The sequence below is a fragment of the Myxocyprinus asiaticus genome, chromosome 1, assembly GCF_019703515.2.
Source record: "Myxocyprinus asiaticus isolate MX2 ecotype Aquarium Trade chromosome 1, UBuf_Myxa_2, whole genome shotgun sequence".
Taxonomy (NCBI): Eukaryota; Metazoa; Chordata; class Actinopteri; order Cypriniformes; family Catostomidae; genus Myxocyprinus; species Myxocyprinus asiaticus.
The window spans coordinates 7,730,734-7,756,683 of NC_059344.1; the positions used below are offsets into that span (position 1 = coordinate 7,730,734).

General features: G+C 37.5%; 1 protein-coding gene across 1 annotated transcript in view; it reads left to right on the top strand.

Annotated features, from left to right (window-relative positions):
• Positions 1-23,089, top strand: part of slc12a10.1 (solute carrier family 12 member 10, tandem duplicate 1) — a 39,861-nt gene extending 16,772 nt beyond the window's left edge. Inside the window, exons 12-27 of the mRNA XM_051711599.1 lie at positions 5,351-5,458; positions 5,549-5,672; positions 5,827-5,928; positions 13,095-13,250; positions 13,361-13,460; positions 14,624-14,735; positions 14,887-15,021; positions 17,636-17,742; positions 17,859-17,941; positions 18,396-18,461; positions 18,585-18,689; positions 18,825-18,936; positions 19,692-19,778; positions 19,898-20,033; positions 20,718-20,785; positions 21,042-23,089. Of these exons, the coding sequence (XP_051567559.1) occupies positions 5,351-5,458; positions 5,549-5,672; positions 5,827-5,928; positions 13,095-13,250; positions 13,361-13,460; positions 14,624-14,735; positions 14,887-15,021; positions 17,636-17,742; positions 17,859-17,941; positions 18,396-18,461; positions 18,585-18,689; positions 18,825-18,936; positions 19,692-19,778; positions 19,898-20,033; positions 20,718-20,785; positions 21,042-21,180 (1,740 nt within the window). The 3' untranslated portion in view covers positions 21,181-23,089. The remainder of the gene's footprint in view (positions 1-5,350; positions 5,459-5,548; positions 5,673-5,826; positions 5,929-13,094; positions 13,251-13,360; positions 13,461-14,623; positions 14,736-14,886; positions 15,022-17,635; positions 17,743-17,858; positions 17,942-18,395; positions 18,462-18,584; positions 18,690-18,824; positions 18,937-19,691; positions 19,779-19,897; positions 20,034-20,717; positions 20,786-21,041) is intronic.
• The last annotated feature ends 2,861 nt before the right edge of the window (positions 23,090-25,950 follow it).

A 25,950-nucleotide genomic window follows, 5' to 3' on the forward strand; every position in this document is an offset into this window, starting at 1 on the left:
TGAACCTCTGAACAAAGAGCGAATCAGACACACACATCAACGGCTCTTCTTTAGTCTGTTCTTCAAAATACAATCAGGTGTCTTTCTTCTAGCTCGAGTCTTTGTGTCTAAAGGCATTTCTTGTCATATGTCACCCCGAGACATCTTACAGGTCACCTGCCACAGTGGCAGGTAGATGACCAAAATTACCCGCCAATGCAAAAAACGTACCCGCATTTGCCGTGTGCTTGTTTTATACCCTGGTTATCATCTTTCAGCCCTCCGAAGCTTTCACAGTGAAGAGTATTTGTGGATAGGGCATTGGGATGATCACTTCTGAATAGAACGGCAGAAGTTGGATGAGACTCTGGCATGAATAGCAGCCCTATTTCAGTCGGTGGGAAAGCTGTGTGTGTGTGTGTGTATGTGTGTGTGGCTTTAATGGGCTGTGATGTAAGCTAAAGCCTTTTGGCTATTTTTTATAAAAGGAGCCGTTCCACATGTCTCGCCCCAATTTCCTGTTTCAGTAAGAAATATGTATATAACACACCAAAGAAATCTGCACTCTTGAGTGGTAAAGCCTCATTCACACCGCCAGTGACAAAGCAAAAGGATGTCATTCATTTTCGATGAGTGCAGAGAGACTTTCGGCAGCACAAGTGACAGCAACCTCTGGCAACAAGATATGGGTGTGGCGAGTGATATGACAGTGTTAAGAAAAGTTTAACTTTATGCACATGACGAGCAACATTCAGGAACGACTTCCAATGAGAGAGAAGTCAGTGGAGCTCATGTCATACATCTCCTGTGAGATACTGATTTCGAGTGCAGACAAGACAGAGAAGTTAAGTTACTGTGAGCAATTTCATGATTTTTATATTTGTCTGTAACCACATACATGTTTACAGTATAAAAAGTAGTAAGAAATTGTCTGCATTCTAAATAAGTTACATTCATCTTATTAATTATATGATGCAATGAACACTGACTGCTGCATTTTATATACTCTACCCTGCAGAATGTTGATTTTTAAATTTGAATTGAATTTTTTCTTTCTTCCTCTTTTCGTTGTAGCAACGCACAATTTAACCTATGTCACATAAATACAGCACACAATTTCAGTTAGTCAGTTAGCTAGCTGTCCATTACAAGAAAGCCACATTGTGATGACATAAACCCACTTTTGAGAACAAATTTCATAATATATTTTCAAAATGGATATAAGGAAGTGGTTTGGAGCAAAAACGACCATGACTATCAAAAATGATCAGAGGAACACTCACTCCAAGGAACATTTTGCCTGTGTTGCTATGTGGAAGGAACTGTCAACACTCTCTGAAAAGTTATCCACCCTTGTTAATGCAAAACACTTATCTCGAATCAGCTGCCTCTCAGAGGGACGACTGAGGCTTTTGATCATATGTCAGATGGAGGGAGTGGACTTTTTTTTAATCATTATTTGAATATACAATATAAAAGGACCCAGAGTTAGCCATAGTTGTGCAAACGATCCCACGAAACGCTATTTACGCATTTCATGACATGCAAAATGACATTATAGAGATTATGAGGAGCGTAATCACCAATGAAGTAATCAGTGAAATAAGGCAGTCTTGGTATACCATCAAAGGGGATGGGACAAGAGATCTCACTGGAACAGAGAATCTGTCTATAATTATTACTATAATTATTATTTATCTACAAAGAAACCAATTAAGTTACTGATCGGTTGCTCTCAATGGTGAATGCTAGTACAGGTGACGCTAAAACGCTGACTAGCATCATTATCTCTGAATTTGGGAAAGCTGGGCTCAGTACATCTAAAATCCTCAGTCAGGTTTATGACAGGGCCTTGGGAATGTCTGGAAAGCATGTGGTTGTACAGAAGGCCCTACAAGACGAACTCAGACGAGAAATACCCTACGTGCATTGCCTAAATCACCAGTTGCACCTTATAGTTGTGCATGCGTTTTAAACAGAACAAGCAGTGGGGCATTTATTTAATTTTTTTTAGTTTTCGGGGCACTTTATACATTTTTCAGAAAGCCTACAGGGTATGTTCACTACAATGGAGAATAACTTGAACAATTACTTGAACAAAGATGGACTGGCCATCTGGCGACTGTATCCGTTATTCTTTCATCATTCCAAGACACCATTTCACTCCTGACAGATGTCGACAGTTTGCGGGTTGTACCGGAGGTGAGGATAGAGGCAGTCGGGTTGCTGCTATAGCGCAGCTGGTGCACAAAATTCTGACTCTGCTGGACCCTTCTAATAAGCAGCTCCAGGGAGAAGACACGGACTTTGCGACTCGTGTCAAGCATGGCTGAGTGTGTTTGTAAGCTGCGCAGTGAGGACAAACTGACAGAGTTATACAATGCTGCTAATACTGTAGGGACCCCTGCATCTAAACGTAGATGTACAGACAACAGAATGTTGGACAACTACACTACCGGTCAAAAGTTTTGAAACACTCATTCTTTATTATAATTTTTTTTTTTTTTTTCACATTTTAGAATGTACAGCCATCAAAACTATGGAATAACATAAATGGAACTATGGGAATTATGTTGTGACTAAACAAATTCCAAAATAAATCAAAACTGTGTTATATTTTAGCATCTTCAAGGTAGTCACCTTTTGCCTAGAATTTGCAGAAATGTTCTCAACCAACTTCTTGAGGTATCACCCTGGGATGCTTTTTAAACAATATTGAAGGAGTTCCCATCTATGTTGGGCACTTATTGGCTGCTTTTCTTTATTATTTGGTCAAGTCATCAATTTCAAAAACTTGTTTTTTTTAAATTAAATTTTAGTATTATAATGAAATAAATGTATATGGTGGCACAATTATATTTTTGTCTACAAAACTAATCTCAAACATTTAAGCATACGCCTTCGGATCAAAAGATTTTTAAGATCATGAGAAACATTTCAGTCAAGTGTTTCAAAACTTTTGACCGGTAGTGTATGTGGTGGAGGAAACAGTCAACTCCAAAGACAAACATGACACAGAGTTATGCAGAGTGTTCTACAGCACAATGGACTCTGGGTGAGATGGATTCATGATTTGGTAAAGCACTGCCTTTAATGGACTTAACTAAACAGAATATCTAGTAGCACTGACGTGCGGTGTGTAGTTCTGTGTTTACATTCTGAGTCTTGTATGCTCTCTTGCGCACATAGGCATGTAGGTCTAATTTTGTGGTAAAAAATGTAAGAGGTTCATAAAATCACATAGCCATTCGGCCCCCCTGCTGAACTTGCTCTTGAGCCGACTCTGTCTCATCTGTGCTCAGAATTTCAAAAGCTATGGCCAGTTGTGCAGTCCAGAAACACAGCAGTGGAAAAACCCAGTAGTGAAACAGAGTACAGAGACTAGCGACATCCAGTGACAAAGTCACTGGCAGTGTGAATAGGGCTTTTCTTACAAAGAAATTTCGATGCATCGATTACAGAATTTAAGAATAGATTATTATTACTATATTAATACCCAATTTTATACAGATACCATCTCAGATTACACAAGTCTTGTCACAACAGACATGGAGCACGCAAGATTGAAGAGAAAAAAAGCGTACTTTAAACATTGGTAGTTGCTGCGCAATATCGCTCTGCATTTGCATGAAGTTTTCTCAACTTTGCAGCATCTCTTGACACAGCCACATCCTGTTGCCAATGTTTGTGTCACCAAAAGTCGTCAACTCTCATGGAAAATGAATAGTTTCCTGACGCTGACAATATGAATGGGGCTTAAGAAAGTTCATGCTGCCGAGTTCACTCCCCGTGAACCTGCTTAGGATAAGCGGGAAAATGCATGGTGGATGCAGCTAAGTTCAGCTTTCTTTCATTATTCATGACTGTTTGTGTCCATTTGACCAAAGTAAATTAACTGTTGTAGCTTTCTTCCCCAATTACAAAATATTACGTTTATATTGCTTTAAATATCCATAAAATTAGTTATTTCTCCATAAAATTGTTTAACCACGAATAGAAAACTGCCTAAATATATGTGAATGAGCGGTATCACTCACTCGTTCACTGAATGCCAAATGTAGTGATGTGACGTTCAACACCAAAGCTTTGAAGCTTGTGTAAAAAAAAAATGACACATTTTATATTGAAGAACTGTATTGGAGCTTGATTCGTTTTGGAAAAAACATGTGATCAGTGATGTCCAAAGCTTCATTCTGCTGTAAACCACTTGACTGCTTGGATATCTTGTTCAAAAGAAGCTTCAAAATGTAAGCTACAGCCCTTTACTAGCCACATGCACTATATAGGTAATAGGGAATGATATTCAGACTGTTATGAAGGGTTAAAAGCTAATTACCTGTTGATTTAAGTTACCTCTGATTGGTCGATGACACGTGGCAGCCACAAAAAGATAAAACAGTTTTGTTAACATGCTTGACAAGCGAACCACCTTTTTAATAAACTGTGTAAGTGTTCAGTAACAGCATGCTTTCAATCAAACGCTATAGCTCACTGCCGCCCAGATACAAACTCCACTGGACAAACTTACAGGTCGAGCACAGATGGATAGGGAACTTGCAGGTACAACATGCTGTGTAAAACTGCCTTTATAAGCTACTAATACATAGTTTTGAATTCTTTGACCCTTCTTGATTTAAACATGGGCCTTATCTTTCTGCACATGACATATTTCATTTGTAGTTACTAGTGCAATAAATGTTAACATTACATGATATGCAAATCTATAATGCTTATTCCACACTTTACAAACCGTCTGTGTGTGATGTTTGCATCAAGTCATGTTGCATTATGTAATCAGTTATTCATATCAGATCTATAACATTAGTATTATTTATTTTTTCAGTTTATATATGCAACCACACATAAGCCAAACCTCTATGGTCCTAAATGCATATGTGACTCTAGTGTGGTGCATGTCTATGCTGTCTAAATTAAGAAAGTTCAATAAAAACTTTTAATCTTTTTTCTGCAAAATAATCATATCAATCGTGACTAAATTTTAGATTTCGAGATGCATCGTTATCATTGGGTAAAGAATTGTAATCTAATCGAATCGATGTCAGTGCAAATATTTACATGTTTACGGGGACTTTAAGAAATAAAATGAATAATAGAAACCAACTATATTTTACAACCAATCATCTCAGCAACTGTAATCAACACGTTAAAACTGTATTTTTTCAAGATCAAGATTAACCTTGCCTGTATGTATTTGGGTCACTTTGAGAAGAGATTTTGTCATTCTAGCTATAGTCAATATACTGTATCTTAATAAATGGTGTAATGTTAGCATTGTAACTACTTTACCTGCCTGATTGAACAAATGGATTTCTTTTTGTATTTAATGTGGTTTTCTGCTTTAACCCCCCAGGTGCTGATCCAGGTCTCTGGGTTTGGTCCGTTGATCTATGCAGGCATATTTGCGGCCACCCTGTCATCTGCCCTTGCATTCCTAGTCTCCGCCCCCAAAATTTTCCAGGTATAAACTTAATAGATAATAGCTAATATGTAACATAATAAGTTTATAAAAATCAGCATGTCCTGTAAAATTCACCTGTTCTTGTTACAGTGTCTCTGTAAGGACAAAATCTACCCGTACATTGGCTTCTTTGCAAAGGGTTATGGGAAAAACAATGAACCACTACGTGCCTATGTTCTATGTTACATCATTGCACTGTGCTTCATTCTGATTGGTGAGTCAAAAACATATTTGATAGAGGTGCCAAATCCATACATTTTATACATCTCATTCCTCAACCTTATACATTTTTATACATGTTTTGTATAGTATATATATTTTATTTTATAATACATTTTTAATATTCTAATGCACTCTATTCTCTACAGCTGAGCTGAACACAATCGCTCCTCTCATCTCCAACTTCTTCCTGTGTTCTTATGCTCTCATCAACTTCAGCTGTTTCCACGCATCTATCACAAACTCCCCTGGTGAGTAAAAAAAAACAAAAAACAACTTATTAACAATTAATATGTTTATTTAATTGGTACATTTATTTGGAAGATGGAAGTTTTATTACAGTAAAGCCAGAAATATACTCTACATAAATATGCAAGCCTAGACATGAATGCTTGGCCTGTGCACTACAAGTGCAAGGCCCCATCCTTATTCACAGTGGCGCCATCTAGAATCATTGAAGGTAAAGACAACAAGACTGTGAAGTTACAGCTTACAGACTTTTCAGTGGGTGTTACTGTTGTTTAAAATGTTCTGAATCATTCCACAAACAAAACATTGGGAAGAAAAACTTCTTTCCAATAAATTTTAGTTGACAAAAACTTCATAAAACATGAGTTGTGGAACAATAGATGTGATCTAGGAGCTTTATACAGCTTCATACTGTGCATGTCACTGAAGAGACTGTAAGTCTCACAGCCTCATTTATTTGCGTCAAAAATTGAGTATGCCGCTACTGTAAATAAGGTCTTTTATACAAACCTTCGATACTGAAGTGCTGATAGAGTTACCTTCAAATGTTTGTGCCATTAAACCAGATATGTTATTATACAGATAACTAGCTATAAACATGTCAACAGTTTAACTAACTTTAAATGACTCAGCAAGATGATGCTCAGCAAGATTCCCTTTTTATGCTAATGCTTGCTCATTCTTGCATTGCATTATGAATTGCGGTCTGATACATTTTGCAAAACAGTGCATAAAAAATCAAGCTTGTGTAGCTAGAAAAGTCACTAAAAAATGCATTCACAATCACATACTTGTGAAGAGTATCTTTCAGGTCTTCGTCAAACACCAAGGTATTTTGAATGGTCAGGTTTTGCCTAAAGAAATATAGAATTTCAAACATTGAACAGGAGATTGAAGTTAAGGTTCTCATCAGTTTTTACCTACAGGAATGCAAACTGCTCACCTTCCTGTCACTCAAAATCAGTCACTTTTGTGATTGACTATTGCGTAACTGATTACAGCAGCAGCCAATCATGCTTGGCTACAGCAGCGCATGCACAGTGATTCTGTGTCTTAAAGCACTAGAGCGTTTAATCTTAAGGGCTCTGAAGACACAGCACTCTATTTTAAGTAGTGCTATGCGATACATCATTCACACAAATCAGTGAGCATGGCCATTAAGTTTTGGCATTTTCGTGCAAGCATGCTCTAAGTCTTAGTCGTTTGTGGGTTGGAGAAATTGCAAAGCATGAATATGTTTTGTCAAGTGTAATATAATTCTGAGGTTCTTCTCTGGTTATTGCACGGCCTGTGTCCTATTACAGTATATATTCCAGTCCCTGTCAAGCAACGTTGATTTAAATGAAGACAGCTCACTCATAAGAATTTGGTAGTGCAAATGGACTTTATGCGGTGCATTAGAAGAATAGAAATATGGACCATTTGTGTCTTACGTCCTTTTGTCCATTAACTACTTCCTTGTTGAATGTCAGCATATGTCTATGACAGTGACATGCTCCTTTTTAAGTACACGGAAAATATGGTGCTCATCAGGTTCAATTCAATGTCAGCTGCGTTAAATTATAAAGACTGTAATTATATGTAGACTTGTAATGAGTAAAGGATGTGCAAGGAGGAGGCAGGAACCAACAGAACAGTCAACGAAAACTTTAATGGCAAACTCAACTTAAAACAACATAAAACATAAGACACACACACAGCGGCCATGTGCGTCTCTCTCTCTCTCTAACTGCCGGCTCCCTTTTATCTAACTCTCACGCTGATTAGCTGACTCACGGGCCGGCCACGCCCTCCTCCTCGTCACACTCCTCCCCCGCCTGATTCAGGCCAGTCGCCATCCGGACTGACCTGCTCCCCTCCTTAACCCTCCTATTGCATTCAAAATCTGCATGCACCTTTTGTCAATTTTGTCAACCATTTTGTAGCTCATTTTTATATTCTTAGCTGTTCATACATGTAAAAAGATCTGTATTATTGGCATGTTAACTGAAAAATATAATTGTTATTATGTATGATGTCAGTTTTGTTTTAATTAAAAAAATTAGAAATTCTTTAACATTTCAAAATATACATTAACTACAGCTAAACTAATGAGATGAAAGTTAAGATATATATTTTTATCAAGGTTTACATGAAAGTTCATTTGAATATAACATTGCACTAAATTTATAGAAATATTTAATGTGAGAATTTCTAGTAATTCACCTATTAGCTTCCATATTAATTGATTACTCATTACTGCTGAAAAACAACTGAGTAGTCGAAAACATACGAAACCAAATAATTTTTTACCAAATGACTTTTCCTTTTTTGTTTTTTTGAAACTGTAAAAGATTTAAATTGCTAAAAATATTAAAGAAATGTGTCATCTTTAACTTTATGCCTTTTGGAAATCAGGCCAACTTTTGCTCGCTTAGCTATTCACAGCAACAGAAATTTTGATCAGGGGTGCCCAAACTTTTGCATGCCACTGATATATATATATATATATATATATATATATATATATATATATATATATATATATATATATATATATATATACATACAGTTGTGGCCAAAAAATATTGGCACTCTTGGTAAATATGAGCAAAGAAGGCTGTGAAAAAAATCTGCATTGTTTATCCTTTTGATCTTTCATTCAAAAAATTCACAAACATCTGACCTTTAATTGAAGTAAACAATTGAAAGAGGGGAAATTTCTCATTATTAAATAAATATTTTTCTCCACAACACATTGGCCACAATTATTGGCACCACTAGAAATTCTTATGAGTAAAATCTATCTGAAGTATATTCCCATTCATATTTTACATTTTTTAGTGCACCTGGGTGACTAAGAACATGAAATTGTTCAGCCATAACTTCCTGTTGCACAGGTCATGAGGTAACACACAGGCCAAATTCCCTTAATCATCAATCACAGTGGCCAAAGAACCTTCTAGGATCACAGCTGGAGAATTGCAGAAATTCTCTGGGTCTTGGGGTCAGAAAGTTAAAAAAATATATAAGTCAACCTACATCACCACAAGTTGTTTGGGAGGGTTTCGAGAAAACAAGCCTCTGCTCTCATCCAACAACAAACTCAAACATCTTCAGTTTGCCAGACACTACTGGAACTTCAAATGCGACTGGGATCTATGGTCAGATGAAACAAAAAAAAAAAAGATCTTTTTGGCAGCAAACACCAGAGATGGGTTTGGCGCACACAGTGAAGAACCCAATGCCCACGGTTAAATGTGGTGCTGCCAGAGGTCCTGGACATCTTGTTCTGATACATGGCATCATGGACTCTATCAAATACCAAAATATAAAAAATCAAAACCTGGCTGCCTCTGCCAGAAATCTTACAATGGGCCCTGGTTGGATCAGAATCAACACAAAAATGGTTCACTGACCACAAAATCAAGGTTCTGCCATGGCCATCCCAATCCCCTGACCTGAACCCCATAGAACATTTGTGGATTGAACTGAAGAGGAGAGTCCACCAACATGGACCTCTGAATTTGAAGGATCTGTAGAGATTCTGAATGGAGGAATTCTCAGATCCCTTGCTAGGTGTTCTCCAACCTCATTAGTCTTCCGGTTCCGGCAGAGTGAATGCTGGCATGTTTGTCTGCCGCTGCTCGCTGATTATCTTTGTATTTTTCTTTGTTGGTTCATTGTTGATTTTATTATTATGAAAAGGTTAAAATATTGCGGTCTTTTAATGATTTAAAACATTGCTACACTCACCGGTGACCAGGGTTAGAAGTGTGTGGATGCTGTCTATTGGGTCAATCTGGTATCGGCTGATGAAGAATATGCTCTGCCTTATTCTGACTATTAATCCCAACAATTTCAGTTTTTTGAGACATGCCTCTTTTACTTCGATGAACAAAATGGATGTCTCGACTATTATGATGGCCATTACAAATGCTCGATCGATATCCAACAAGTCCTTCATTTTGAATGAGTTTATCACATCGCGATCACTGGACTTTCTATTTATTACAGAGACCTGGTTAAACCCCGGCGAACTAATGGCTCTGGGAGATTTAACACCGCCAGACTGTGAATTTTTTAATTCTCCACGGACTTCAGGGCGAAGAGGAGGTGGAGTAGCTACTATTTTTAGAGACTCTTTAAATGTAGGACACTACCTGTGGACACATACTCCAGCTTCGAGGTTCAGTTATTGAAGGTTGATGTCTCAAGTCCCGTTTCCTGTGCACTTCTGTACAGACCTCCCAATTTCAACAAGGACTTCATTCAACAATTCTCGGACTTTCTCTCTGGACTAGTGTCTCGTGGTGACAGATTTCTGATTCTTGGGGACTTTGACATAAATATATGCTCTCCATAAAAGCCCATGGTAAACAAATTTCTTTCCCTCATTGAATCGTTAAATTTTTTACAACAAATTACTGGTCTAATCCACATTAAGGGTCATACATTAGATCTGGTATTATCTCATGGCATTACTGTGTCTAATGTTGAGGTTGTGGTCACTGGTGTTTCTGACCATTATTCTATAGTGTTTGATATTGTCTGTCCCCACCCTCTTCATATTTCCTCTCAGCCCTTACGCTATTTGAGGTCCATCCATTCGTCCACTGCCAATCTTTTTTCTGAATTTTATCACCAGAATTTTATAGATGAAGTTCCAGTTGATGGCGACACTGAGTCACTAGTGGATGCTTTTAATAAATCCTGCACTTTCGCCCTTGATAATGTCGCTCCGCTCAAGTTAAAGAAAGTTAAGGGTGTCTCTCAGCCATGGTTAAATGATGTCACCCGAGCTCTTAGACAGGAGTGTAGGAAAGAGGAGCGAAAGTGGAAAGGAGATAAACTGCAAGTTTCATTTGACACTTTAAGGGAGCACTTAATGTGTTATCAAAGTGCAGTAAAGGAAGCGAAAGCTAAATTTTTCTCCAATATTATTTCTGAAAATGCAGATCAACCAAAAGTTCTGTTTAAGACAATTGATTCTGTTTTAAATCCATCAAGGACTGCTTTTCTGAACGCCACACAATAGACCTGTGAGGATTTTTTTTATTTTTATTTATTCGCAAAGTGGAGCAGATTAAAGGTGCAATTATGCCTTCACATGTTCATCAGCCACTAATTTTTAGGCCATCCAGTTCACTGAATCTCTTTGAACCAGTCTTACCTGCGCAGGTATCTGATATAGCTCTGAAGATGAAGTGTTCCAGTTGCAAACTGGATGTTTTGTCCCCTCATCTTTTTAAAGTTGTTTTTACAACAATTGGTTCCAGAGTGACAGCAATTATAAACAGTTCATTAGTAAGTGGTGTTGTTCCAAGCTGTCTTAAACATGCTATTTATTGTACATCCTCTGCTAAAAAAAAAAATCTTCTTTAGATCCAGCAGTTCACAATAATTATAGACCAATCTCAAAATTGCCTTTCATTTCCAAGATTTTAGAGAGAGTTGTCTACACACAGCTCTACTCCTACCTAAATAAGTTCAACATCTTAGATAAATTTCAATCAGGCTTCAGATTTCTACACAGTACCGAATCTGCACTGTTAAAGTTAACTAATGATATTTTCCTTTCCTTGGATACAGGCTCACATGTGGTTTTAGTTTTATTGGATCTCAGTGCCACGTTTGACACCACTGATCATGATATTCTTTTAGATCATCTGCAGTGTATAGTTGGCATTCAAGGCACGGCCCTTCAGTGGTTTGCCTCTTATTTGAAAGGAAGAACTATGTGCTGGCTGGCAGACGATTTCTTACAGTTAAATGAGAGCTAAACTGAAGTTCTGATTCTCAGCCCCTCTTAGTCCTCTTGACCTGGAATGGTCGACCAGCTAGCTCCGCTGTTGTTAAATGTGCAAGATCATGCAAGGAGTCTTGGAGTGATCTTGGACTCATCACTACTTTTAAATAGACAGATCAGTGCTGTTGTTAAGAGCAGCTTTTTCCATCTGAGATCAATTGCATAAGTAAAACACTTTCTCTCTAAATCAGATCTAGAAATTGTGATTCACTCGCTAATATCGTCAAGGTTAGATTACTGCAACTCATTGTATACCCGACTGCCTCAAATTGCCTTGTCCCGTTTACAGTTGGTCCGGAATGCAGCCGCTAGGCTCCTTACAGGGTCTAGAAAGTTTGACCACATTACACCAGTATTAGCATCCCTACACTGGCTCCCCATAAAATGGAGGATAGATTTAAAAATTCTGCTCTATGTATACAAAGCTCTATCTGGTCTCGTGCCTCAATATCTCTGTGAAATTCTTGTCCCTTACTCTCCTACTAGAGCACTTAGATCAGCTGACCAACTTCTGCTGAAAGTTCATACTGTTTATATATATATACTGCATATAATGTTAATTTTGGTTGTCTTGACAAAGTCACAAATTTTGGTTCCCGTACGAAAAATGATGTGGTATATAAAAATTATGATTTACCACTACGCAATAGGAGGGTTAAAGGCAGAAATGTGAATCTTATAATTTTATAAAAGCACTTACATTAATACTTGTTTAAACTCATGTAATATTTAAGCTGTAAAATTTTTGAAATTGTTGTTTCTACTGTCATTTTAGAGTTTTAGGGTTTACGGCATCATGTTGTCATAACAACGAAGTTTAAAAATGTGCTATAACTTTACTCAGAAAAGGTTACTAAGCAATTTCATTACACTAAAATCATGATAAAAAACTTATTGTTTATGTCCTGTGTCTATAATTTTGAAACAGTGAGTATTTTAATGTTTATGGATTGGCCTCATTTACTTTCATTGTAAGTGTCTCACTGTAACCAGGTTTTTGCTTCAAAATACATTTTTGTTGTATTATGCCACACATGCTTTCGATTGAGTATTAAACCCGGAATATTACTTGTATTAAACCCGGAATATTACTTTAATTTACTATATTTAAATCACTAGAATCACTTGAAATTGGTGCTTTCAGATTATTCTTTAAAAAAGTATACCCGGAAAACATGCTTGTATACCTGTGATTGCCTCACCTTTTTTCGCTCTCATGAGTTTGAATCACTGTAAATAACATTTAAAATTGACCAAAATATCTAAACAATTAAGTAAATTGTCCATTTGACCTGCTTTTGAAAGTTTATTTTAAGACGTACTTTTAGGACAGGTTATTCTAAGTTTTGTGTTTACCGGAAATTTTGCCACACACTTTAGGATGGAGGCCATCATTTCGGTATTACAGCCGCTGGATCGCTTTGTTTGGGGCTGCCATTTCTGTCATACTGATGTTCTTGCTCACCTGGTGGGCAGCTCTCATTACATTTGGTATTATCATCTTCTTACTTGGCTACGTGACCTACAAGAAGCCAGGTGAGCAATACCACATTGAGCCCTACTAACAATTACAGAGTTAAGATTACACTGAAACTTATACTAAAATGATGTTTTCTGGGTGTGTTTTTTTTTTTTTTTTTTTCAAGAGGTAAACTGGGGTTCGTCTGTCCAGGCCAGTACTTACAACATGGCTCTGTCCTACTCAGTATCCCTAGCAGGGGTAGAAGACCATGTGAAAAACTACAGGTAAGATTGAAGTGAGATTCAAAAAAGTAATTCCAGTATTTTTAAATTATACTACATGGCCGTATGTTGACACCCCCTTCTAATTAACAGGTTTAGCTAAGCCCATTAATTCCAGTAAAGACAAATATTAATACTTAATACAAATCTCAATGTGATGGGGTGAGCGAGAGACAGACACAGTGGGTGTGCCATCAGGACTTGGAGAGGTGATTATTTTAAATTAAAGTGTGGAAAATAAAGTGTCCAAGCATGAGAGTAGTGATGAAAAATAAAATGGGGTCTGGTGTCCTCGTGGTACTTCGGTCTTTATGAAGGTTAGCGAGTGAAGAGAGGGTTTGATCTAAGGAAAGGAGTGGGGTCTGGCGGGTTCACACACTCCCTTCCTGGTCCAGGGCGCTAGGGGCGGTGGCTTTTTTAGTGACCCAAAATTCCTTTGCTACTGCGAGTGAAGGGAATGGCAGCTGCGATGGCAGTGATGGGCAATCTAGTTCTGACGGCACATCTAACTCACTGCCACAGGGATGAGACCGGTCTCCCAAGCAGAGGACTGCATCCTGCATTTAAAGGTAGAGGTGAAGAGGTTCTATTGACTTGACATGCGATTCATTACACGCTGCCAAATGAGCATTGTTAACTTGTGCCCCTTCTATATCCTGCCCACTCCCATTGGGAGCCTAGGAAGGGCAGCTGATCAAATGGGTGGGGCGTTCCTGGGTCAAGGAGGTGGTTGTTCCATCACATATGGCATACAGTGACATTCTTGAGAAATGTGTGCTTTTAGCTTGTATGTGGCATCAGTTCAGGCATGGCCCTTTTCTGTTCTATTATAACAATGCCCCTATACACAAAGTGAAGTCAATAAAGTGTGAGAGAACTTGACTGACCCACACAAAGCCCAGACCTGAACCCCACTGAATGCTTTTGGGATAAATTGGAATGCTGACTGTGAGCCAGACCCCATCACCCAATCAGTTCCTGACCTCACTAATGCTCTTGTGTCTTAATGGAAGCAAAACACTGCTGATATGTTCAAAATCTAGTGGAAAGTCTTTCCCTTGATTTAGCATATATCATACAAGCATATATGGGTGTCAACATACTATTGGCCATATAATGTACATTCTCTCGTCTGATTTTTGATTCTGCTTGTTTCTTCTCATCAGGCCACAGTGCTTAGTTCTTACTGGTCCTCCAAGCATGCGTCCAGCGCTTGTCGACTTTGTGGGTTCTTTCACTAAAAATATTAGTCTGATGATCTGTGGAGACATTCTCATGGTGAGGATCAGTTGTATTTGATTTGCAAAGGTTTATTTTTCACATATAAAATTGTAAAAAATTATTGGTCTTCTCTGCCATTTGCATGGTGAGATATTTCTGCCCTCAAAAGAAAAACAAATGCTTGTTATTTATTTCTCTCTCTCTTTAGGTGGATGATAAGTCAGTCGTGTCCCAGTGTAATATGGATAATATGGTAAAATGGCTCAATCAGAGGAAAGTTCGTTCCTTCTACACAGCCCTCAAAGCAGCCAGTCTGAGAGAAGGAACACGCCATCTTTTGCAGGTTACAAACTCCACAATACTTTCCTTCCAATGATTTTTAGGCCTGAATCAAACTGTATGCCAGTAGGTGAACGCAAATGCTTCTAGCTTTGCAAGCTCAATTTTGTGCCCTTTTGAATTATAACACATCTGGTTTAATGGCACACACATTTTAAAGTAAATATATTGCCCCCTTGAGTAGTGAGGTTTGTTAACGCCACAGTAATGCAAAAGCATATGTTGCCAAGCATTCAAAAGTGCACTGGCCAAGCATTCATCTTTTCATCAACAGCATCTGTGTTATAACTAGGGATGTGCCACTGAATACCTTATTCGGAAAGACACGAATAAATACTTCAAAGCGAATAATGAATAATAGAAAAAAAAATTGCTAGACTAATTATCTAATGAGAACAGCTATAGAGTGATATTTAAGATAAACATACAGTATCTAAAATTAAAACACAGTTGTGAGTCTGTGAAGCCAATATAACTAAAGTGTTATCTTTATTAATGAAAATGCACACGGTGTGATTTCAAGTTCAAAATTGCAGTCTCTGTTTATTGTGCTCGGAGAAATCTTAACTAAGATACTCTATCATGAAGGGCTGGGCAATATGATGAAATATTGTACTGTATATTGCTCTGGGCCCATTTCATTTAAAAAAAAAAATACAGTTTAAAAGTTGTTGTGGGCCTCCCTGGACCTGTGGGCCCCAAGAATCGTTACCACCTTACACCCCATTAGTTACGGCCATGATCCCGATATGTAAATGTCCATGTACTCGGCATGAACATACGGTATCTATCAGTGGGCAGGGCTCCACATGAGATAAATTGAAGAAACTTGGACAGTGTTTTTCCAGCACTGAAGCAAATTCAATGACATACATTTCGTGTTTGGCGCCTCATAAGTGCTATATATATGCTTCCGCTTTTTATTTGGCCACTTGATTTCCTAAATAGCACATCATTACACTAATTTCACACAGAGCTTCAGGGCTGAACAATTAATCAAAATAACATCAAAGTCCTGAATGGGTATATGTGTTTAATAAACCACAAAATGCTGCGAGAAAATGAAATTTAATAGCCTACATGGTTTGTGTGCGCTTCAGAGAGAACGGGTGATGAACTCTTTTGTGTTCGAGTGCGGGGCTCATGTGCTGCTTTGAGCACTCTCATAGTGGTTCACGTACATTGAGAAAGCAAAGTGCTGCAGGTTTGCGCAATTCAGAATCAGAATCAGCTTTATTGCCAAGTATGCTTACGCATACAAGGAATTTGTCTTGGTGACAGGAGCCTCCAGTGTACAACAATAAAAAAACAATATAAAAACAGCAGCAAGACATAGATAATAATAAAAAATAAAAAATAGTTATACACATACGTACATACACACACACAGACACACACATACATACATACACACATACACATACATAGTGTAATCTAATACAAATCTGTTATCTCAACATATATTCCAAAAAGTTGTTCCAACTAAAAGTTATTATACAATTCAAAAAGCAACACATTACCACAGAAAATGAGATGACAGGGCTTCACCAGATTTGTATTGATGAAATAACAAAAATGAAATTGAAGAAAATAAAAAGAAAATTACTATTGCATAGGCTAAAACAAATCTAATCCTCAAAATAAAACAATAATCCACACTAATAATTCAGTATTATAATAATACAATTATAAATAAGTAATATTATTTTTTAGCTTTTTGCTTGTTTGTTTGACAATCTGGATCATGAGGGAGAGCTATCCACATTTGACAACACATATTCGGCTTTATTTACACTCACACAGCACTTTATTAAGAACACTATGGTCCTAATAAAGTGCCCGATGTGGTCTTCTGCTGTTGTAGCACATCCGCCTCAAGGTTCGATGTGTTATGCATTCTGAGATGCTATTCTGCTCACTACAGTTGTACAGAGGGGTTATCTGAGTTACCGTAGACTTTCTGTCAGCTCGAACAAGTTTGGCCATTCTCCGCTGACCTCTCTTATCAACAAGCCGTTTCCATTCGCAGAATTGCCACTCACTGGATGTTTTTGCCACCATTTTTAATAAACTCTAGAGACTGTTGTGCGTGAAAATCCTAGGAGATCAGCAGTTACAGAAATACTCAAACCAGCCTGTCTGGTGCCAACAATCATTCCACAGTCGAAATCACTGAGATCACATTGTTTCCCAATTCTGATGGTTGATTTGAACATTAACTGAAGCTCCTTACCCGTATCAAAAGGATTTTATGCATTGCACTGCTGCCACATGACTGGCTGATTAAATAATCACATGAATAAGTAGGTGTACAGGTGTGCCTAATATAGTCAGTGAGTGTATATATACAGTATATATATATATTTAGAAACTATACATTTTAATTACATTAAAAAATAGTCTTTCATTTTGTTTTGCACTTCCGGTTTTAAGCCCACCCACATCCGGTTATATCCAAATACAGATAATTTTACCGTAGCAACAGATACAGATAATGGCTTCGCTGCACAACCCTAGTATTCACATTAACTAAGTTATATTTTGAGATTGATTTTCATCTTATTCAGTGTGTACAAATTATTTTCAAACTATCATAATTTTATGTTCTCCCTCATAAGGCCTCTGGTTTGGGAAAATTGAAGCCTAATATACTTGTGATGGGTTTCAAAATGAACTGGCAGGAGAGCTCTCCCCATAGCATAGAGGACTACATCAACACCATATAGTAAGTGAAAATTACCTCCGAACTTATACAATTGGAGGCAGAAATGGAACCATGTAAATTCCGCTGAAATAAATGAATATTTTGTATTTACCTGATCTGTTATTTTGATATATCAGTGATTCTTTCGACACAAATCATGGAGTCTGTGTTCTCCGTATGATGGATGGACTGGACATTAGAGACGAGTTACAGAGCGAGGGTATGTACTTTTGCGTAGATGTGTTCTTTTTGTTTTGTTCGTCGGTACCAGTGTTGGGGAAGCTACTTTGAAACTGCTTTCCAAGTGACAAGCTACTCACAATTTAAAGTAATTTAACTTGTCAAGCTACTCTTTTGAAAAAATTATTAGCCACTATTTACTAACAAAAAGTTGCTAACTGCTTTTTTTATTATTTTTTATCTGGCACAAAAACACTGAGGTCCCAAATCAGAACTAAATGAATCAGACCTAGCATTTTGTGGTGCTGTATTTCTACTCTTTGGAAAAAGTAGCTTGTTACTGGAAAAGCTACACTATTTTGAAAGCAGCCAAGTAACTGTCACATTCCTGAAAATGTAGTTATGTTACTAGCATCACTACTTTTACTTTATTTTTCCCCAATACTGGTGTATGTATGAATAATTCAAGGAATGCTTTCCTGTATATCTGACAGTAAACCCAGCCTTTGAGGCAGATGAGGCTATTGATTCAGATCAGCAAAATTCTGACAGAGATTCAGGTGAGTAAACTAAAATAAATCATTGTTCACTTATATTACGTCTTATCTTTGTTCTACTACCTTTCCAATCTCCATATAATCTCACTCAACTGTACTCTTTCCTCTATAATTCTGCCCACTTAGATATTGACTACACAAAGAACATTGAGAATGATCAGATAAAAACAGTGTTCCAGAACAAACAGGGGAAGAAGACCATAGATGTGTACTGGATATCTGATGATGGAGGTCAGATAAGAACTTTAATCATTACGAGAACTTTCCCAAGCTTTTATCTTCATAATTTGGGTTTGATAACTTTTTAGTCAATGCTTAAAATTGAGTATTGCAGTTAATGTCACTCTCTTTGTCTCTCTTTCTCAGGTCTGACTCTTTTAGTGCCGTATCTGTTGAGCAGAAGGAAATGCTGGAGACGCAGTAAAGTCAGAGTGTTCATCATTGGGGAACAGCAAACCATGGAGGAGGATCGCAAAGAGTGAGTTAATCATTAGAAGCATCAGAATCCAAAGAACCATTTGAGTCATCACCCACAGGAAAGAAAAAAATATAGAAATCCACAAATAAGTTTGCAATCAAAAGAGATCTCAAAATTAACTCAAACATTTATCTTCAAATTTCATATGACCAACTGATCTGAGCAATGGTTGATACTAAAATGAAACATAACTGAAAGCACTAATAAGTCTTCTATGGTATGAAAGAGAAACCTCTGAGCAATAACATTTTCCTCTAGGCAGAGTGAGCTTGGTAGAAGCATGTAATATTAGAATAATCAGATTCATCAAGATCATTAGATGACAATCAGAATGATTTAATAATTTTAAATCATCCTAATCAACTAATTGTAAGAATTTGAATCAACAAAGTTCAACTCAGAATTTTCAAAATCACCACAACCATTACAATCATCAGAATCTTTAACACAGAAACATTTAAATCATCAGAGTAATCAGAATCATAAGAATCATTAGAATTATTAGAATAATCAGAATCAATAAAATCATTGGAATCATCAGAATCATCAGAGAGAATCATTAGCATCATCAGAACAATTGGAATCCGGCAACTATTTCACTAAATTTTCACTACAATTCAAAGTTTAAATTTTAATCAAGTCCATAAGAGTTTTTTTTAAATTGTACTGTAGCAAGTTTGGTTTTATATTTTAAATGACATACATAAAATATATTTAATTCATCTTACTATAAAAACTCTTGTTATTTTGCTCAGAATGATGACTTTACTCCAGCGTTTTCGATTGGACATTCATGATGTTATTGTTATGACGGACAGTGAACGTCCACCACTTGCCAAAAAGTAAGTCACCACCAACATTTGTTTTTAATTAGTTGTAAAATTAGATTCAAGCAAAAAAAAAGTAAGGTGTATTGGTGATACCTTTAACAGTTACAGTTATAAACTTATCTTTTTTTTAGCATGAGACGCTTTGAGGACACTATTGCCCCCTTTAGACTGAATGAGGGACAGTTGGATGAGAGAACAGCACAACAACAGAGGACAGCGTGTCCATGGAAAGTTACAGACAAAGAGATGGATGCGCTGAGACTCAAGGTGCATTTGTGTGTGTCGAGACTTTTTAGACATCGAAAGGTTTAATCTCACAAAGGAAATGTCCAGGTCATACTGTATTACACCCAAACATCAAAGAAAAATTAAGACATTATATTCTGCATAAAAGAAAATAAAACCTACTTTTAGGACCATATCTTTTGCATTCTGATATTATTTTCATGACAATTATAACACACTGAATTCTCATTAATGCGATTTTAAAAATGTAATGTTATAGAGTACAGTAATGAAAATTATCTTGTCTGGACACAGTTATTGTATTATTTATTTATTTATCTTATTATTTTAATAAGTATACATTGAGTACAACAGATACTACTATGATTATACTTACAACTGCACTTTGCAAATGCATTTTCAAATGTAAACAATATATCCCTTTTTTATTTTATGATATCTGATAACATTTCATAATTTTATTTCGAAATGTATCATGACTTCTCATAAAAAATGTCACAATAATGTCACAAAGCAAAAAATGTCAATGGTATTATAATACGCTTAATTTTTGAAATATGACCTGGACATGTTCTTGACAGCTTCTTGAAATTAACCAATATCTTGATACAATAATAAACGAACTTGGCAGCTCAACCTGTTTCTTTCTTTTTAGTTCTTTATACCTCCTCTTATCTGCTCTTCTATTCTTTTCTTCTGTGTTAGTCGGAGAGGAAAGTTCGACTGAATGAAATCATAAGAAGGAATTCTAAACACGCAGCACTGGTTCTTGTGTGAGTTTTGACTGTAATACTGTATTCATTGCCAGTTTTTTTTTTTTTTTTTTTTTTGGAGAGGCTGCTGGTCAATATGTAATTCATAAACAAACACACCAAAATCTGATAATATTGTAGCCTCATAAATCATTTACGTTTGAAAAGTAAGAATCATAATTTAAGGGTAAACATATACATATCTGTTAATTATTATGAATGTGTGTGTGTGTGTGTGTGTGTGTGTGTGTGTGTGTGTGTGTGTGTGTGTGTGTAGGTCTCTCCCTGTACCTCAGGCTGACTGTCCCAGTTCCCTCTATATGGCCTGGCTGGACACATTAAGCTGCGGTCTGCACTGTCCCGCCCTTCTAATACGAGGAAACCAACAAAATGTCCTGACTTTCTACTGCCAGTAAAACAGACACGGTCAAATACACTATCACTCACATATGTATTCACTTGTACTCATTCATTAACAAGTGTATGCAGAGTTACTTACTTTTGTGCAATTCATGCTCTTATTCAGGAATTTTGTTATGAAACAGTGTAGCAGCTCTAAAAATGATCACTGACAAAAAATCTTGCTTGTAAAGTACAAGCAATGTACTTTATTTAAAGTATTATGTCACTTAAAATGTCTGCATGTCATTGCATTAGATAAGAAAATATCAGTAACACTTTACATTAAAGGTCTAGTTGTTAAAATTACAATGCATTAGATATTGTGGAATAACAAGGAACAATGTAACCAATGTACTCGGTTGGCATCTATCTCCACCTCAATAAAACGGCATATGTCTTCATTCGTTTAGTGCAAATTAGCTTGGCACAGCCATTGTTGTGGATTTTGAGTAAGCCATGACGTTGGTTTGCTTGGAAACAAAACAAGTTCTTCAAATACAGTATTCATGGACATGCTAAATTTGAATCTTTCAAATTTAAAATCTTTCCTTTACCATGACATTCTGTATCATTAGATAATTGAGGTTTATTTTACACTAAGCAGTTCTCTAATAAAGGTAATAATTGTCTTTAGAAATAACATGAAATATAGACAGTCTCCAAAGATTATTGATATGAGGGACAATAATAATCTGTCCTTAACAGTAGAAGTCTGTTTGCTTGAATTCTGACTTTTGTTTTCAGGCAAAGCAATTATATTATAGTAGTAATAAATAACTTTATAACTTACCTCAAACTCCAACATTTTCCAGATGCAAATGATATTCCAGAGCTGGGGTGGGGCAGCAGAGACGATCATGCTGATCCATGTCGATAGATGGCAGTACAGCATCTAACACCACTGTCACATTGGTACTTAAAGTACATGAAGAAGAGCAATGCTAATGCTAGCTAGAGAACTACTGAATGCCCCTTCAACTTGCATTGACAAATACAGCCTTTATTGTAAAGTGTTACTAAAATATCAAAAGAAGTGTGCTTGGGCTTTTCTTAGAACACCATATTGCAATGACTTTCAAGAAACTGGTGTCAAGGTGAATTTTAGTGGGTTTGCTGTATGATGTCAATTCCCCTCAAGTTCATACAGGTGTCCTTGCGGAGTTATCAGGTATAGTTCAGCACATTAAAAATGGACATTGTAATGTAGGACTGAATAAGCAGGAGGTTGTGAGGATTTAAGTGCAGCTCTCCTCTATTTTAAGTGCAAAGAACAAACACGACAAAACAAAGAAACAAAGCTCACCAACATCACGTCCATACATGACACCAAACAATGTGTGACAAAGACAGAGAGAGCTAGAGGGCTGTAAATACAAGACAGATGAGTTAACAAGAAAATCAAGAGAGACACAATCAGTGGCATAACTGGCAGCAGTGGGACAGATGCAGAATATGGGGGGGGGGGGGGGGGTTGTCATCCATTATAAGTGTTGGAGGGGTTGAGGAGGCCAATTGCACCACCTTTTGTGAGCTGCTGGCATTGCATACCTTGCATATATGGTTTTTGCGCCTCTGTGCACACAAATACAAAAACACTCCATGCCTTTTTGTGTTTATTTCAGATGTAACACATTTTATATATGTTATGATTCTTAATTCTTTATTTCCATGTGATTGAACAGCTTAAAATATTTTATAATTTAATGTTCACGATTTTTTTGACCTTAATATAACTAGCCATCAGTCACAATTGAGATAAATTGTATATTTCACCTTGAAAAAGCTTATCATGTTAATCATAAACACATTAATCTAGTATTTATTCACAATAAAATTGTAACATCTTTAAATTAATTTCATCTTTTGACACTAACATGTAATCTTTACATAGAATTACCAAATAAAAGCATTTTTATCATTTTATTTTTTTTTTGTTGTCCTTTTTAAAGAACATTGTTTGAAACTTCAGCACTTATATTCTACCCTGAAATTAAGACCCTGGAGATAATGTGCATCCCTCCACCACCACATTTACACCCTTTTAATATATTTCATAACATATATTCATATCATGTATCATAATATAACATTTTCACTTCCATTATCTGGGTAAGGGCAATAGAAGTGAGAAGGAAGCCTCAAAGGGGGAATATAGTATATTTTTATTAAACAGAGAAAAGATAATTGTATAGAAGTAGCCTGGTCATTATGTAAACCAGGAACATGTATACAAGGCTGTAAGGCCTACGTGACTATGCTGTGAGAAACACATGGTACACTCAGCTGTAATACACATAATGGTACAAAGTGAAAAAGCATTCCTCAAGCACTGAATGGTACAGCCAGTAGTCAAGCTACTTTATTATATTTAAACTACTATTCTGTTTACATAGAATGTGTACTTTCATAATAAATGAATTTATAAGCTTCTTTTTTTAAATAGATTGACTGCCAGAATTCCACCATTAGAAAGAAGCTAGAGGCTCTGTTAAATAATGGTGGCAGACAGAAAAGGTGGAAAAGCACACCCATTTGCTAAGACAAACAAGAGATGTATTATTATTTAAAGTTTATTTATTTACCACACATTATACATTTGCACGTATACAGTGAAATTCTTTTTTTCACATATCCCATCTAAGCTGGGGTCAGAGTGCAGGGTCAGCCATAATACAGTGCCCCTGGAACAGACAGGGTCTTGAATCCTGAACCTTCTGAACAGTAACCCAGAGCCTTAACCACTGAGCCACCAATGCCCTGTGTTGTGTGCTTATGAGGGAAAGAAAAAATGGTAACAGAAATTTATAAAAATTAGAGTTTGGAATGAGAGAGTCAGATGAACAGCTGGCATCTCAGGTTTTGTTGGACGCTGACTACCACCCCTGGAGTTCGTGAGTTTGAATCCCAGGGCATGCTGAGTGACTCCAGCCAGGTCTCCTAAGCAACCAAATTGGCCCTGTTGCTAGGGAGGGTAGAGTCACATAGGACCTTGTGGTCGCTATAATGTGGTTCGCTCTCAGTGGGGCGCGTGGTGAGTTGTGCGTGGATGCTGTGGTGGATGGTGTGAAGCCTCCACATGCGCTATGTCTCCGCAGTAATGCGCTCAACAAGCCACGTGATGAGATGCGTGGGTTGACGGTCTCAGATGTGGAGGCAACTGAGATATGTCCTCTGCCACCCAGATTGAGGCGAGTCACTGTGCCACCACGAGGACTTAGAGCGCATTGGGAATTGGGCATTCCAAACTGGGGAGAGAAAAGGGAGAAAATCCCAAAAACAAAAACAAATCACATATCTCTGCACCAGAACATAGTAGAGATTTCCGATTTCCTTTATTTGACTCAGGGTAGCAAGGGGAATTTTGAGTATTACTTTGGTAACTACCTAGAAACTAGATGGGATTACCCTAGCAGTCAGGTAACAAAACATATATATCTGCACCAGAACATCGTAGAGAATTCTGGTTTCATTCATTTGACTTAGAGTAGCAAGGAGCCTATTGAGTATCATCTTAGTAAATGCCTAGCAACAAGATGGGGTAACCAACCCTAGCAACCATGTAACAAATCACATATCTCTGCACCAGAACATCGTAGAAACTTCCGGTTTCATTCATTTGACTCTGGATAGCAAGGAGCCTTTTGAGTATCTTCTTGGTAACTTCCTAGCAAACAGATGGGGTTACCCTAGCAACCAAGTAACAAATTACATACTTCTGCACCAGAACATCGTAGAGACTTCCTGCTTTGTTCATTTGACTCAGGGTAAAAAGAAGCCTTTTAAGTATCACATTGGTAACTGCCTAGCACCAGATAGGGTTACCCCAGCAACCAAGAATCAAATCACATATCTCTGCACCAGAACAATGTAGAGACATCAGGTTTCGTTCATTGGACTCAGGGAAGTAAGGAGCCTTTGGAGTATCACATTGGTAATTGCCTAGCAACCAGATGGAGTTACCTTAGCAACCAAGTATCAAATAACATATCTCTGCACCAGAACAATGTAGAGACATCAGGTTTCGTTAATTTGACTCAAGGAAGTAAGGAGCTGTAAAGAGGAGGCGAGAAGCAGCTTTCCTGTTTCAGGTAAGGATTTATTTTTCTCTCTCCAATACAATTGCAGTCTCAAAGTCTTTTATGTTATTCACTAAGTTAATTTATAATCTCACACCGCTTCACAAAAATAAACTCTCATCATTTGTGCTACGAAAATTCCTTGCTTCTTATTCGGGTCTCTGGTGCCCAGGCTCTCTCCCTTCTACTTGCGGTGTGGCTCTATTTATGCCACTTTCCCAGTGCTCACTGAAATTAGAGACAGGTGTTAGACATAATTTAGCTCAGGTGTAAGTGCCCTTACCACTTTCTCTCTCTCCGGAGAGATGCTTGACCACGCCCCCACTGCCACATATCCCCACCGCCCGACTCAGGCCGGGGCGGCATCCGGCCTGCCTACCACTCCCCCCCCATTCCTGGAAAGGAAGTCGGCGACAGCCATCTGCGCCCCCGGTCTGTGGACCACCTTGAACTTAAACGGCTGAAGAGCCAGGTACCAACGGGTGATCCGGGCATTGGTATCTTTCATGCGGTGGAGCCACTGGAGTGGGGTGTGATCGGAACAGAGGGTGAAGGCCCGCCCCAACAGGTAGTATCGGAGAGTGAGGACCACCCACTTGATGGCGAGACACTCCTTTTCTACGGTGCTGTACTTAGTTTCCCTCAACGAGAGCTTACGGCTAATGTACAACACCGGGCGCTACTCCCCCTCCACCACCTGCGAGAGTA